At 36.9% G+C, this 17,599-nt stretch overlaps 2 protein-coding genes across 2 annotated transcripts; both read right to left on the bottom strand.

Moving 5' to 3' along the window:
- Positions 1-666: 666 nt before the first annotated feature.
- On the bottom strand, positions 667-10,470 carry LOC114526193 (serine/threonine-protein kinase/endoribonuclease IRE1-like). The gene is made up of 4 exons (XM_028547711.1): positions 10,252-10,470; positions 3,681-3,769; positions 2,954-3,072; positions 667-2,094 (listed from the first exon to the last, which is right to left on the bottom strand). Exons 2-4 carry the CDS (start codon positions 3,724-3,726, stop codon positions 1,252-1,254), a joined length of 1,008 nt encoding a protein of 335 aa, XP_028403512.1. The 5' UTR covers positions 3,727-3,769; positions 10,252-10,470; the 3' UTR covers positions 667-1,251.
- Positions 6,990-7,835, bottom strand: LOC114526117. Its single transcript, XM_028547618.1, has one exon. The coding sequence runs from the start codon at positions 7,833-7,835 to the stop codon at positions 6,990-6,992; it is 846 nt and encodes a 281-aa protein (XP_028403419.1).
- Positions 10,471-17,599: the final 7,129 nt, after the last annotated feature.

Here is a 17,599-nt window from a genome sequence, read left to right as displayed (position 1 = left end):
CATCTACGAGTATGTCACAGATCCAATCTCCCAGTAGAAATTGGGCTCGCTACATATATTTCAAAAATAAGGCCTATACTGGAATACGCATCCACAGTATAGGGTGGCCTCCCATTACTTAGAAAATGAAATTGAACAAATACAGACCAGAAGTATGAAGATTATTGGCCTACCGAAGTATGACCAGAAGTATGAAGATTATTGGCCTATCGAACTACCTCCCCACGCTAAGAGAAAGAAGAACCGAAGCAACTAAGAAAGAACTCGAAAAAATCCAATCAGATTGCAACCACCATGCAGAGTATTTTTACCTAGTTTAAAAACTCATAATTACAATCTTTGAAGCAAATCTAGTTTTAACAAAATAATATCGAAGACTAATAGGCATAAAAGATCATTTATCCCTAGAGGATGTTCATTCACTGTTTATCGATGTAAAAATACTGTACAATTTGTGAATACTTTAAATGTAAATCCATTCAGGGCCGTAACTAGAACGATATATGGCGGGGGGGGGTGTTTATTCATATATTCAGTTCTGCCGACGGATTTCCATTGTGAGTTATTTCACTTACAAAAGAAATCCGTCGGGCAGAACTGAATATATGAATAAACACCCCCCCCCCCAATTATCGTTCTAGTTACGGCCCTGAATCCATTGTATTTTTTAATCTAAAGATAGATTATTAATAAACCTCTCCCTCTTTCAAAATTGTTTATCTTCTTCGAGGGATCTGCAGTTAGCCGCTTGTTATCACGCAGTATTTTTTTAAAATTATCAAATTCATTTGACAAATACTGTTGTGTGGTTTCAATATCCTTACATTTATTTGTTAAAACGTTTACGTTAGATCTTATTTCAGAAATTCCTTATACTTGGTAAGAATCGATGCAGCCATAGTTCTATAATTGCTTCTATAGTTAAACTTTTTTTAGTAGACATAGCTGAGCTCGTTCTCTGAACACATCCGATGAAAGATCAACACATGTGACGTCTGACCAATATACCTGGTAGTAATTTATGAATTCTATTGCTTGAAGTTAATGAGTTCACAGCAACCAGGTATCTAAGCCATCGTAATTATCGCTACTCTGTCCATATTCGTGGTGGACTTTTATGGATGGAATACCAAGAGAGTTTAGAGCATCAACGTAATTTTCTCCTCTCATATGATTTACTTCTCTCCTGGTATATGAATTACTTCAGCATACATCTAGCTCTCTAAATTCTACTTATTCCCTATAAATTATTCAATTATCATGCACAATTAATTGACTTTGCTCTTTAAAAAAACAATGTTTCAAGGCATCCTTAACATACGGCCTGTGATCAATATTATGACTTATCAGCTGGGAAATAAACTTCTGAGCAGTTGGTGCCGTAACTTTATTCAAGAAAATAGGTTCTCCTTTCGAAATATTTACCATACGTTCTAGTCGAAGGCCAAACGGGTGTTCACCTTTGGTCAAAATAAAGAATGCAATCATTCCGGCAACGTGCACATCAGATTTTCTTTTATAGGGTCCCTTGCTATCTTCTTTATCTATTTGCTCAATTACTTCAGGTGGAATCCAACCAACGGTTCCTTTCGGTGCGGTTAGAAATGTTGATTCGTCATCATTAAGCACACGACTGATCCCAAAATCTGACAACTGCATACGGCCATCAACGCTAACAAGAATATTTGATGGCTTAAGATCTCTATGCAGGATTCCTCTGTCGTGAAGAACTTGCAGCCCGAGTAATATTTCCTCTATCATTCGGACACCATGTTTCTGTAAGTACTCAAGAGAACAAGTCTTAGCAACATAGTCATTCAAATTTTCCTCACACAGGTCGATCACCAGGTACATGAAAAACTCATCGCAGTCAAAGTTCCAGTAGTTTACAATGTATGGGGATCTAATATCCCTAGTTAGACGGAAGATCTCCAATTCGGTTTGGGCTAAGCGATCAGTTGTTTCTTTTAAAATTCTTTTAACGGCAATTTCCCGCCCGTTTTCCATCAGACCAACATAAACGCGCGTGCCCGGCGATCCGTCTGCAATCTTTAGTGCTTCGTCCGTCGAGAAAGATTTCAGAGGTATTTTTGTCTATTTCAAGAGAAGACAAATTGTATATAAGATTAGGAAAAAACCCGAATGAACACCTCCTGTACAAAAAGTTAAAAAAGCGTTCTTAGCAGTCAATTAAAAAACGGCTTCCGCACAAAAATGGATAAGTGAAAACCTGACTGGCCTTTGCTATAGAATATGTTTTATAAGATATTAACGTTTCAGACAATTTGGTGCAGGCGTAAGCTAGCGGAAGGTTAAAACATTGCTTATTTTCTCGTTTCATCTTTAAAGTCTGATTTTCTGGCGACTTAAAGCTCATTGGTACCTGCTGGAACTAATTTGCTTACATTACTTTAATTGAACATGAGTATCAGCTGTACAGAACAACATTATCAGTTGTATTTCGCTGAAGGTCAAAGTATTGCATATCATGCCCTGTTTTATTAGATTCGTTCGAAAGAGAGTTAAGGTCTGCTCTTCATAGCAAGCAGGGCCCGTAACTAGACCGACTAATTTTTTTTTTTTTTGGGGGGGGGCGGTGTTTAATAACTTATATACCATGTTTACATATCATATAGGAACGAAAAAAAACAGTCGGGAATAGCATTTGTATATGCTCTACCCCCAGTTGTGCCGGCTTTTATATAGGGTGGGTAAGCCTCGAAAAGATAAAGTTCGAAGATGGTCTGCATCGTTGGCAATGCTGTGAAATATTGTCTGATGTGGAAAACTCATCTACATACACATATAGACTCTGTCTGGGGAGCCCTAGCTCAGCCCTATCCTATTCAGCGGGCGCACAATCGTTTGGTAAGAACGCTCTTTCGTTTTAAGAATGACATGAAATAGTTCGCTTATGACGAAACCCCCGTTGATTTTTAGGAATAATAATTACCTCTCGTAATTCATTGCAATTCTTAGCTTTCAGCAACATAATTTTCTCGCGATGTTTTACGGTAGTAACTTCATCGCTGAGGCTAAAGTTTTTTTCAACAAGGCTTGGCTTGCTTCCATCTAAATAGGATAAATGTTTGCACAATTATGCGTCTTTGATAGTTTACCTCAACGAGATTTAAGAACCCAATATTTCTACATATTACATAATTGTTCAACTGTCGGTCCACAATTAATGTGGAAAGATTTGCTTAGAGATGAGGCAAAAATGGCAAATTAGCAAGAAAATTAATATACTTAATGCAGAATCCATCGTCATTTCGAACGAAGCAATTATTTTCAATTAAGCCACGCTGACCTAAGCTTGCTTATAAAATTAAAAATCAAAGGTTTCAATGAGACGACTCACGGATGCAGGTGAATGGCCGATTAATTGTTGACTAGTAGACTAACCAGATAAAAAAGTTTTTAATACTAGGCGCGCAAAGCAGGTTGGTCGAGTTAATCGCACTAAAGAATGCGAGAGCGTTAGCTCGTTAGCTTCTACGGTGTATCCGTGAGTAAAAAATGGGTGAAGTTTCAAATCTTGGGGTTTGAATTGGTGCATGCGTACGCATTGCATGCTCAGGAATATAAAAAAAAACGTCGAAGTGCGTCGAGTGAATGGTCACCATTATTGTGGTGATTCGACACGACTTCATTTAATTTAGTTTAACATTGCAACAAACCTTTCAAAGAAGTATCAGAAAACTCCAAAAAATTGTCTTTTTTCATTAACGTACCATTGGCTTCAGTAAGTTGATCTGCGGTATTTTTTCTGTGCAAGAATAACAACGACACATACTTGCGTGATTTATAATATTTAGTTATAATTTGATTATATTTTTTAGATAACTTTATACCGGGTTGTATACTGTAATGATTTTCGTAAACTCAACACTAGTTTTGTTCAGGGTTGGTAAGTTACTGGATAAATAAGCCAAACATTGTTATTGGCGGCCCTTTGATTCCTTTGTTTTAAACAAAGAAAACAAATGTTATGTCAATATATTTGGCTAATTTATTCATAAAATCTACCAACCCTGGTTTTGTTTGGTTTTTGATTTTAATTTAAGACAAAACATAAACGCTTTCTCTTTCACATCTCTCCGTTCTCGCACACGCTCACTTCTCGTCTCTATGACAACCATGCGGTCACGTGTTCGATTAGTTTACTTAAACTTAATTTATATGAAGTTCTTAACACTCCCCGCGTTTGATTCGATATAAAATACTCGATCAAACATAAAGTTAACTTTAAATTGTTAATTTGAATTTACCTAATGAGCTTATGTTCATTTCTGTTTTCAAGTTATGTTTATTTCTGAAGACGGCGTAATCGTTCGCCTTATACCGCTGCTCTTCTACGACTCTTTGTCACCGGTTCCTTAGTTGCGAGTTCTTCGGATTTGGTTTCGTTCTTCTCGTCGGTGTTTCTCACTTCAAGGGGTATTAGATGATTGATGCTGCGTCTCAATAATTGAGGCCTTTTCTCAGAATTCGCAACACGAACCACTGCAGCTCGAGCTTCTCCGTCATCTCCAGCTAATAGCTCCTGAACGATGGCTCGTCATATCGCTTCTTAAAATAACCACATCTCCAATGTTAATAAGGGGTCCAAACTTCTGGTTTCTCTTTCAAATTAAGCAAATATTCTCTTCTCCAAACTTTCGTGAACTGTTCCAACAGATTTCGGTGGTGTTTCGCCCTTTTTGTCAGAGAAATATACGTGCTTACTACGTCAAAATTTTCTGTATTTGGTGTGTTGGATATCTTTCTTCCATAGATAAAAGAGATGGGGATAATGCATTACTTAAGCCATCGCTATCGTCATGTACGTACATTAACGGTCGTGAATTCACCACCGCTTCAATTAGCAGGGTTCTCATTTCTTCGAAATTCAGGCTTGTTCTTCCCAGGCTTTTCCTGAGGCTGAGTTTTACGGTCTTCACCAGACGCTCCCAAAATCCTCCCCACCAGGAGGCTTTTTCTACAATGAACGTCCAGCTCACAAGATTTTTTGCAAGGTACCTTTGAACGGTTGGAGACGTCGTGATTTTCTTAACTTCTTTTAAGGCAGCTTTAAACGTTTTCGCGTTATCTGAAACTAGGTTTGACGGGAGTCCTCTTCGACTTGAAAATCTACGAAAGGCTAACAGAAATGCATCAACGTCTAAACTTCGAGTAAGTTCGAGGTGGACTGCCCTTGTAGATGCACACGTGAATAGACATATGTAAGTCTTATTTTCTGAGTTAGTTTCTTTGACATACAAGGGTCCCGCGAAGTCAACGCCTGTATGACTGAATGGTGGATCGTCCGAATCTCTTATACGGGGAAGATCCAGTCGTATAAGGCTGACCTTCAACTTTCTTGCATACAACACACTGACGTAGAATACTCTTTACTACCTGGCGACCTTTAATTAACCAGAATCTTTCGCGCAGTGTTGATAAGGTAAGATTATAGGTGATTTACTTGATAGTGGTAAAATAGAATTTCCGATTCGTCCTTTACATCTCATTAGACCGTTCTCGTCGATAAACAGTCCGAACTGTTTAACTCTTTCCGGTTTACCTTTTCGAGGGTCTTGTAAATGTGACATTTCGTTTGTGAAATTATCTCTTTGGACTGTTTTGATCTACCTTATCTCGGCATCAGTAATCTCCCCGGCTGAAATTGCTTTTAAAATCGCTCTGCTCTTGGAACGAGTGTTCGTATGTGACCTGAGGTTGCGGATAAATCGTATAACATACGCTGTTATCTTGAGCAGCTTCATCAACGATTCGTACCGCTTGATATAGAAAAGTACATTTAAGTGAAGGGCTTCCTGGTTGAATTCTTTGATTGAGGAAGAAGCTAAAACATGAGTTTCATCCGTCGACGTATCGCGTAACTCGCGCGCAACTTCTGGCTCACACTCTGTGGCTACGATATTCTCAGGCCACTTATTCTCTGGAATATGAAGAAAGGAAGGTCCGTTCCACCACACGTTGCTTCGTTTTAATTCTTGTGCACTAATTCCTCTGGATGGCAAATCCGCCGGATTTTCTTTTCCGGGACAATGACGCCATGATTCATTGATCGTGGTTGTTCGAATTTCTTGCAGGCGATTACTGACATATTTTTTCCACAATCTTTCATTCCGAATCCAATACAATACGGTCGAAGAATCAACCCAGTAAACTATATCTTCTATTTTCGGGAGAGCTTTGTTTACTACGTCGCTTAATCTGGCAAGAATGACTGCTCCGAGAAGCTCGAGACGAGGGATACTTTGCTTTTTTATTGGCAAAACCTTGGTCTTCGAAGCAACAAGGGCGACATGTATTTGTCCGTTAGTGTAGATTGTGCGACTGTACACCACCGCGGCATACGCTTTTTCCGAGACATCGCTAAAGGCATGCAGCTGAACTTTCGAGACCTTTAAGTCTATCGAAAAATAGCATCGTGGTATCCGTAAATCTTGAAGTAATTCTAATTGAGATAGTAGAGTGTCCCATTTTGCTCGAACCCCATCGGTTAACTCGTTTTCCCAACCAACCTAATCTATACAAAGCTCCTGGAACAAAATCTCTAAATTGACGATGTACGGACTGAGTAGTCCCAATGGATCGAATAACTTCGCTGAGATTTTTAAAATGGATCTCTTGGTACAGGGTAGATTCTTGGCATACTCTAAGACCTCGACAACTGAGTTATGTAACGTGTCCGTTTTACAATTCCAGTCAACCCCCAACACCTTTGTAGCCTTTTGGTCAAGCTGTTGATTTGTCGTGCCGGTCACAGACTTCGCGTACGGTACATCTTCTTCTTGTAAAACTTCGGTGTCTAACTGAGTTTCACTTGTGCTCGAACTTTCATATTTGGTCTCTGATTCTTGGATGCTTTTTAAAGGGGGTGTTGAATTGCTTCGCCATTTTCTCAGGTTGAAACCACCAATCGACATGACTTGCTTCGAGATATCGTATACGTGAAACGCATTCTCTTTATCTTCCTCTCAGGCCACTAAATCGTCGACATACAAACTGTCTTCAATCAATTCTACCACCTTAGGTTGTTTCTCTTTGTGCTGTTGTAAATGGTGTGAGAATACTGCTCCTAAAACTGCTGGCGATGATTTCAAGCCAAATACTAATCTGGTAAATCGATAATGTTCCACTTCAGTATTTGCATCGTTCGGATCCTTTAAGCATAAAAAACGAAGTAGGTTTCTATCCTCTTGTGGAATGCCAATCATCAAAAAGGCTTTCTCAATATCTGCCGTTAATGCTACTTGATGCCATCGAAATCGGACCAAAATATCCAAGAGTTTTGGAATCAGGTTTGGTCCCTTGTGCAAACAATCATTTAATGATAATGCACTGTCCTCTTGTTTGGCCGACCCGTTATACACAATTCGCACCTTTGTGGTTTCTCGGTCCTTACGGATAACTGGGTGATGTGGTAGGTAGTGCACTCCAGACTGACTAGTTGTTTCCTCGTTGGGGACTCTTTCTATTACATTTTTGTTTAATTGCTCTTGAATTATCTTGTCGTACTCGTTCGCTAGTGTCGGTTCTTTCTCTAAACGATGTTGCAATGACTTCAGACAATTGAACGATAAATGGTAATTGGTAGGCAAATTTGCTTCGTTGCCATTCAAGGGTAAATTCACTTCGCAGCGCGATTCGTTGAACTTTATACTCCTTTCGGAGTGCTCTGGCATTGGTTCTGCTGCATTTTGTTGATCTTCGATTCCAATTGATTCTGTTGACCAGAATGATTTAAGTGTGTTGAGAAGCTCATCTTCGGTGTTATCAGCAAATGTACTGAAATCTTGTCGTGTAACGACAAGATTCGACATAGTCTCATGATAATGCCGAGTTGATCCAAAGGTGGGGCCTGATAACAGCCAACCCAATCGACTGCTAATAGCGATCGGGCCCTCCGTTCCTCTCACCGTTTCTCCTTGCACAATTTGCCAATAATAATCCGATCCGATTAACACATCGATTGCATCTGTTGTTTCTGCCAAATTATCTGCCAATTCTAAGCCAATTAAATGAGGATAGTTGACATCAACAGCTGAGGGTAACGCGGAACAGATGACTGGGAATTCTAGAGCTTTAATAGGAATATTTACCCCTGAATTTAGTTTCTATAAATTCAGTTCGAAAACGTCGCATTTCTTGCTCTTCGATTTGGTCTCTCCAAATATATTGAGATGTAATGTCTCAGTAGTAGAAGGTTTTAGATTCAATTTTGCTCGCAGGTTGCTGGTAATGTAAGATCGTTGGCTTCCATTATCAAAAAGCACTCTAACCGGAACTCTTCGAGAATTTGACTCATTTGTTGCTATACGGATCTTGATGTTTGTAAAAGAATTGTAGGTGTTCCTTTCTTTGCGTTAATCGAGGCCGTGTTAATAGTTTGGTTTTCCACATTCTTGTTTTGTTGTTGATTTTGTTCATTGCAATTAGAAATTCCTTGCAAACTGTGACAAATGGATTGATGATGTCCTTTGTTGCAATTTCTACAGCTACGTTGATGACATTCTCGTGCCACATGATTTGTTCTAAGACATTTAAAGCATAGTCTCTCCTTCTTCAAGATTTCCATTCGAGCATTCACATCAGTTATTTCTTTGCAAGAGGCAGAGTAATGATTATTTTTACAAAAGGCACATTTGATTTTCACATTGCCTGCAAACAGGGATCTCGCACTTGAATTACCAGAACTGGAATGTCCAAATTTGCCATCATTTCGTTGTTTGTTAGCTTGAACAAGATTTCGGTCGCACACTTCTCTTGCTTCGATCTCCTTTTTTAGGATTTGCAATACTTCTTCTATTTTTCACACTTCATCTGTTGTTTTTCTTGCCGTTTGAAGACGAATTTCTGCCGGTAGCTTGCTCATTATGATGGGGATAAGTAAACTCCCATAGTGTTCTGCTGTAACACCAATTGATTCTAGTCCTCTCACATGTACTGTTAACTTGTCATATAGATATCTAAGTGAAGAAACTCGCTCATTCGTGCAAACAGGTAGCTGTAACAATTCATCCATGTGTCGTGCAATGATCTGCTGGGTTTTGCCAAATCGATTTTTTAATATATCCACAGCAGTTGTATAGTTTGACTCAGTTAATGCTAACCCTTCTATACATCTTGCTGCAGAGCCTTCTAATAGGGAGTTGGGATAGTTGAATTTATCGATAACAGATATTGCTTGGTTATCGTGTATGGTAGTTCTAAACGAATCCCGAAAAGGGAACCATTTTGTCGGATCTCCCTTGAATTTCTCCAAAACTAACTTGGGTAACTTTGTTTTGCTCTGTGATGCACTTACTTGTGTGTTTGTGACATTACTACCTTCAGCACTTGTAGCAGAGTCCTCTGCTTGTTGATCAACGCTCGCAGCAGTTTCTAGTACATTCTCTCCTTCATTGACATTGGATTCTACCGTTGGACTCTCTTGATTGTTGACATGCTCTTCATTTGTTTCCGCTTCTGACACTGTTATTGACTCCTGTTGCATCAATATAGCTTGTCTTACATCAAGTACACGTGAATATATTTCTTCTGACTCCTCTATCTCGCGTTCGATATCTTTCGTGTCACAAATTTCGAATATTTTGTCGTCCATTTGTTTCACAACAAGCAATTTTTCGTTCAAAAGACCGTTAAGAATATTTAGTCGTTGCTTATCTACTACCCCATCTTTTAATTTCTCCACACCTTCATTCAAATACCTCGTTATGACTGCTCTATTTCCTCGTCTCGTCGCACGTAATCTGTCCCAATTCTCGGTTCGATTCTCGGTTCGATTCTCGGTACTCATGTTCTCGATACGTTTTAAATTCGCAAAAACTCGTTTGAACTCACCATTTATTCCACTGGGGGATCCACTATAGCCGCACGTTGGGCGCCATGTAATGATTTTTGTAAACTCAACACTAGTTTTGTTTGGTTTTGATTTTAATTTAAGACAAAACATAAACGCTTTCTCTTTCACATCTCTCCGTTCTCGCACACGCTCACTTATCGTCCCTATGACAACCATGCGGTCACGTGTTCGATTAGTTTACGTAAACTTAATTTATATGAAGTTCTTCACATGTACCCCAGTTGGTTGAGAATTTAGCTGAATATAAAGCGAGTGCTTGGTCAACTTTACGCATATTACTAAAGAAATTTAATTAAGTTTCATGTACTTGTTACTGTACACTAGAGATTGAACAAACAAAAGCGTAATTGCGTAAATTATTGAATTCTACTTACAATTGTGTAGAGTTTGGTCGAGAATGGTTTTCCTATAAATAAATAGAAACTAAGCCAGGAATACAAGGATAGTGAAAAGTTTCCATGCCCTCTAATACCTAAGCAACCAGACGTTTGTCCCAAAATAAATGAGTCACGTTTTGAATTCTGCCAGTGAAAATATAAAGAACTAGGTTAAACATTACCCTTTAAATCAAACAGGAAATTACTCAAATTACGTTAGCCGCGATAGTGTCATTATTAAATTATAATTTCAGAGGACATTTCAATTTTCAAAGGAGACTTCATCCCCACAAATATTCAAAATGTGTATTCGCCATTGATGAGGAACTCCCCCCCCTAAAATTTCCTACGGCAACTACAAGTTCTTAGTTAACGTATTTGTCATGGTGGCTGATACCCCAGACAGGGTGCAGGGTGGAATTTTGATGTGGCGTGCATAGCAGTCGGAAGATCAATGTCCAGGAGTTTTAATTAGCCACGAAGGTAATTGAGCTGAAGCTGCTGTTGTAGCTGCGCCAAATCTATAGTTATGACCAGCATAATGTGTCGCATTTTTGCCGGATTTCCGAGCAATGACCTGGTCTCTGAAGTCAGAGTTTGTTTGACAGTTTGAGAAAGGTATAATTTCATGGTCCGGACGCGACACAGCAGAGAGTATTTGCATGCTCCAACCGTGATTGTTTAACCAACGCGAAAGGGTTCGTTTTTTCTTCTGAATACGCATTCTGCAATCTTTTGACAGCTCATCATACACATCTGACAGCTGTGAAATGGCCATATTAAGGGCTTTAAGTATACACAAGATTATTAATTCAGACGATTCTTTTTTACTGTGTGGAAGCTTCAAATCTTTTGTGCTATAGATATATTTTCTTGAATATTTATAAATCTTTTTTCTCATAAAGTTTGAAGTCTAAGTATTGAGAATTGCGGCTAAGTCTATGACCAATTTTTGCGGTGTCCATTCTCACTGTTAGATGTACTTGGAATTTGTAATTATGAATTCAGAATTTGCATATTATGTCTATGATGTGGACGCTTCGACGCGTAAATCGATGGAAAAGCAATATACTTATAATCAGTACTGTATACCACCACAATTATTTGATTACTGCACCAAATGTGGGTTTTGTATACTATCAATTATGTACTGTATGGAGAATATCAGGTATCGAAATAATATACAGTGGGGGTCAAAAGTCAGAGTCCAGTCAACAATAATTATTTTTCTTGATTTACAATAAATGATATCTTGTGAGTTGGAGATTGGATATTGTGATCTGAACTTACGTATTTTATGATAGTAATGCATAAGAGATGCGTATTATTCTTTTTGTGGACCAAAATAGCGAAGAGAGGGCGAACAATGTTTGAATGTCTCGAAAAATTGAGGTGAGGTTATAGGGCTATGTGACAAAGGAAAAGTTGGAAACGTTTTGTCAATCAGGTACCGGTTCGTATTCAATTAAATGAAAATCTATTAGACCAAGGGCTACTCCTGCAGAGGAAGATGGAAAAAAAGTAAAAGTTAAACCACTGCATCTTCCTTAATCAATGGTGGAATAGAATTATTAACAAAACTAGTTCATTCTATGCCAGAAGAATTCAAAGCTGCATGTTTTGAACCGTAAAAGAGGTCATACAAATATAATTAGAACACCGCCAGTGTGTTTTAAATCCTATATCGTGATTGTATGTGTTGTAATCATAATCATGGATTTAATTATAAAGACCATACACAAAATGGCTTTATTCTATTTAAAACTACTGTACCGATTACGCTGCAGTTCAAAATGGCGGAAACGAAAATGACCAAAAAGTCCCACGGGCTTAAGTTCCACAATACGCCATAATATTATAACATAAAGTTCATATGAGTATGCACATGCAGTGCTGTCATTATATCTATACGACATCATATTGACTACTCAGACTTTTGAACCCCAGCGTATAATATATAATATATAATATTTGCCTGCGAATAGGAATTTTATGTCTGTCATCTTGTTTCCTTATCATAATGGGCAACTCTGCCAAAGGGGTGGAGGAAATCTGCTCTGAAGAGATAAAACTTTAGCTGTAGGCCAATAATTTAACAGATGGAAACAATTAGATTATTTTCAGGGTGCTGTCATAAGACACATAAACATTTCAAGTTATTCGCTTAAAGTCAGCTGGCGAAGCAAGTCATAAACTATTCTGAAACAATTTCATACATCCCACCTCCTTCCCATGCCTGCATCCATGAACCTGGTTGTGAAGGTATTCGGCGCCAGGAGGGGGGGGGCGTTATTGTAAATTTTACCCTCACCTTACTGAGCAAAACAATGTGATACATATGTAAAGTTATATAGTTAATCAGTTCTGTTAAAGTTATGAATATTACGTCATTTTATTAATAAAATGGCTAGGGGTAATGGTACCCCTAGCTCAAAATATCCCAAGCTCGTGTTTGGCTTTTTCAATCGTAATTAAGACCGAAGGAAAATGCCCAGTAACGACCTGCGGAAATGCAACATCCATGGGGCGACATGTGAGGAAACAATAGAAACATTACTCGCGCAAGATGACAGACATAAATATATATATATATATATATATATATATATATATATATATATATATATATATATATATACACCCATTTGCAAAAACGTTGGCCGCAGATAGATAGATAGATAGATACTCGAAGTCTATGTAGAATTGGATATGATTATATTTGCATGGGATTTCAATCATATTACACAACATATGCAATTCTACTTAGATTTCGAGTATCTATCTATCTATCTATCTGCGGCCAACGTTTTTGCAAATGGGTGTATATATATATATATATATATATATATATATATATATAATATATAATATATAAATATAATAATTAATATATATAAAATAATTACTCAACTCTCTACCATTTCATCGTGTTGCTGCTTTTTTAACTCTAAATTTAAAATAAAAATATGTGAACTTTGAAAATAGGTCGGAACACTAAAACGAGGCTACCAGGGGATGACCGGCAGCCTCGTTCTTGTGTTATTGCTTTTTTGACACTTGTTTGTACAAATGAAAAATTCGTTTTTATGCGTGTGTTGAAGAAGAATGTTTTGCATCTTTGTAAATAACTTGTGAGAGTATAACTTAAAATCCATCTCAATTAGGTGGTTCTAAATTTAAAACGGTAATGCTGTGACGTAATTATCGATATATATCGTCTATTATAATAGTATATATTATAATCCATGGTTTTTCTCGACCCTTACAATAGTAACATTTCATAAATTTTGTGAGTGAATCTCCTCCAATAGAACGATGGCAGGCTAACGTATAAAAATTGCATCAATACTTTAAAATATGATATTTATTGTATCATTGTCAGACTCGTGAGGTTGTCGATATATCCCCTCATATCCAATTATATCCTCCATCTCGTTTTATTAGCATATCGTGAGAGGTCGAATTTTGTGAAAATATTTTATTATAATATAACGAATGTTACTCATAGAAATATCTTGCAAGGCTCTGGTAATGAGCACCTAAAAGAGGTTCACTACGATCATTTTAATTTGAAGAAATGCGAACAAATACTAACCTTTTTCTTTGCAAAACTCTATTGCTTCGGTAATATATTTGAGCCACCTAAAAAAAGAAATTAATTACTATTTATTTTGGCTTGTAACGATTTTAAACATTTGGTAGATATTATTTTATACTAGAGATTGTCTTTGAGATGCATTTCTCACAACAGTGCAATATAATTAAAGAGTAAATGCTATATGTTTGAATAACCAAAAACCTGACCATATTATAATAAAATGCATGAGAAGAGGTTAAGTCCGTTATGCGCATGTGCTAGACTGGGCGAAGCTCTCTGATATAAACAACGATTTAAAATGGCAGCGAACATGTACAATGTTTTATTTCTACTAAGTGAATCACATTTAATCCGATATAGTCTGCACGAAATAGAACTGACAAAAAGCATTTCAAAAACGGAAGCTGTTCTCCGTTTTTGTACGGACTCAAGATTCATGCCTTCCGCAGTGAAGTTTACTTGTGCTAAAAATAAAAGCAAATAGGGATATCAATTGCGTAGTTCCGAATATAATTATGATATTTATGGTTCACTCGTCCCTAGGTTAAGGAAATGAACGAAATCAGGCCACATGAAGCGAAGAATAAAAATACCCTCGTGGCACTGTTAAAGCCCTTTTGGTCTTAAAATAGGTTCTTACGCTTCTCGTTCAACATTTGTTGCGGCAGCCAATTCGTAAATCTGAAGGTCAATGTTGGACATTCCAACAACAAAGAAAGCCTTTTCATCTACAGAAAAGTAAATGAGTTATATAAAAAAAGGATACGTTTTCTAACAAAGTAATGAGTAGAAATATTCATCTATAACTGTATCATCTTTTGCTAAATTATAATACAACACGTTTTTCAGAAAGATTACAGCGATTGTTTCATCGCAAGAAAGAACTCAATTGATAATGTCATCAGTTATTAAGTGATACCTGTGGCAACGTTTCTCGTATGTACCGTTGAGAGCTTCAAAACAGGGCATTGTGTTGTCTAAGTACAAAACATAGTTTAACAACAACCCTATAAATATCACTTGATGCAATGTAGTCTTCAGGGTATTTAGATCAGTGTATTGAGAAATGTGAGCATTGGTCAGATCTCCGTATAAATCAGTTTGGGATGCACTTCCAAAAAGGTCCAGTATCAGGCTCATTATAATGGTTATTTTACTCGGGAGTATAACAGACTTGCATGGCAATGTACCTTACAATGTCACAGTCAACTAACAAATCTACCTAAGTACATGGTAACCGATAAAATCAATAAAATGAATAATACAATCTAAGACAAATGTAACTTTTACATTCAACAGACTCGGCGTCGCAATAGTATTATATTTCACGCCTCGTCACTCACTTTATCATCTTCATAACCTCTCATACTAATGCTCTGGCATTTCAGGACATATTTATCATCTTGTTTTTGAAGCAATACCAGTAGATCTTCTAATAACAGCGCGTGTAGATCTACGGAAAATAGAAATCCAATAACAAAAAGACAAAGTTTTTCATAAATGATGAGATGAACAGGGTCGACAGGGGTAAATTTAATGCACTTACCGATGTACTTCCTTTGATTCAACCTCCATGTCAAAGGACCATCAAAAATTAACTTGTGTCGTGTTATATCTAAATTCTGGAAATAGAAATGTAATGATGTTAATGATGTTATATTATGATCTACTAACATTTATAATATTTATTAAAAATAGGTACGCTAAGCGTACATGTATCTGCGAAGTGGCGGAAGTGCGAATGGTGAGATCGAACATGCGATGGAAAGGTGAAAACTGAGATATGCAAAACTAGAGTATAGTTCAAAATGTCTATAAGCATGTAATTTTGGTACTACAAAGCAACAAGAATTGAATGATTTATAAAGTATTCGTCTGGGTTGATGATAGAATTAATTGTTTTTCTGAAACTTTCACTTGAGGTTTTGTTCATTATTGTTTCAAATGAAGAAAGTTTTTATATAAGATATGTTAATTTTTCTACTTTGGTTAAATTTATCACTTGAGAGATGACAAAAGTATCATTTTAATTTTAATAGAGAACTACATGTAGATAAGATATATATGTACAGATAATTAAATGGGGAGGAAGACATGATAGGAACACCAGAACAGGCAGTAACTAATTAAAGCTGTGACCAGAATCTGTTATATAACTTTTTGCAGAAACTAATTGGACAACATAAAGATTTATCATTTTTCAAATGAGTTAGGTTCAGAACCTTCTGCATAGTCCATGATAAACTCATTCGCAATTGTTGTCAGGATACAGGATGTTGCCAATACACTTTAAGTAGTAGTTTATAAAGCCTTCAACAACATGAAGCTTGCTGTTGTTTTTAACCATAGTCTTTGTTGCAAAGACAAATGAACTGTTCATTCCAAGAAAATGTATTAGTATCATAATCCATGTATGAAGTTCTCGAATATAATTATACACGGCATGACAGATCCATGTAAATAATTGACTTAGAATACCAGCTGACTGGTATATAGTAATAGGAACAGCCCCATACACATCGTATGCCATGAATAAAATCCAAGCCTGCATGTGACATGGTTGCTGTTGATGTCTACTGGATTAAGAAGTGAGTTGAACTTCACTCATATACACTGCAGCATGTCAGATCGACATAATAGCACTGGATCTTGGTAACGAGGTTGAAACAGAGCATAGCACATCAATGTACAGAACGAATGTTGTGATGTCTTCTAATCCAATATATGCAGTTATAATAGATCCAGTCTTGTAAACGTTGAGTGCCGTTAATAAGATCGCAGGTAGCATATAACACACATGCTGATCTTCTGAATTTGTAAGAAGTGTCAGTGTTGAAATTCTGGTTGTCCTGCAAGTAAGGTATAGTTGAACAAATTCATCCAGCCATTATCCAGTAAAGATAAATTATGTTCGTTGTTTTCATCTATAAAAAAAGTTTATGTTAAAGTTGCAACTGAGGGAAATCGGCAATTAATCAGTACTGGTGGTAAGTGCATGGTAGTAAGACACTGTAGTATAAGGGAGGGTAGTGGAAATATATAAAATGGCTTACCTGGTGTTCCTGTTATTGGCACTCAGAGAGAGATATTAATATTAAGGTGGAGGAAGGGGCAAGAGAACCCTAATCTAAGAATAGTAAAATTAAAATTATATAGTTTATATAACTATATACTATTATGACTGGATCCAATGCTACAACAAGTAATTCTATCTAGTAATTCTATCTGAGGCCAAATATTTGCTGTTTCAGCAACTACTGCATCACTATGTATATATTATTTTGTTTCAATGAAAACAATTAATTAATGCGCATACTGCTTTGTGATCGGAAAAATATGTTTCCAATATGTGCGACTTAGCTTGTGATTCTGGTAAATTTGTATAAATATGATCTATTAAACTGTGATTATCTGTAGTGATACTGTTTATCAATTGTCTATAGTTATTATCATTGATGAAAAAATTATATAAAGGCCTTCTAATTGCCTCGTCCAACCAGTTTACATTAAAGTCACCTATGAAAATGCTGAATTGGGAAGTACATAACATCAAAACCTCAGTTAATGCTACTATCAATTGTTGCACTGGAATTTTGGGTGATCGGTAAATACCAATAATGGTAACATGTGGAAGAATCATTACTTTCATAATGGTTACCTCAATACCATTAATATTTTGACAACGTGGATATCCTGGTAAGAACTCAACTCGGCTAAAAACCGCCATACCACCAAAGGGTCTTGAAG

The sequence above is a fragment of the Dendronephthya gigantea genome, unplaced genomic scaffold, assembly GCF_004324835.1.
Source record: "Dendronephthya gigantea isolate DGI-Jeju-01 unplaced genomic scaffold, DenGig_1.0 000037F, whole genome shotgun sequence".
Lineage (NCBI taxonomy): Eukaryota > Metazoa > Cnidaria > Anthozoa > Malacalcyonacea > Nephtheidae > Dendronephthya > Dendronephthya gigantea.
The sequence above is the reverse complement of the archived record's forward strand: the minus strand, read 5'-3'. Positions and strand labels throughout refer to the sequence as shown.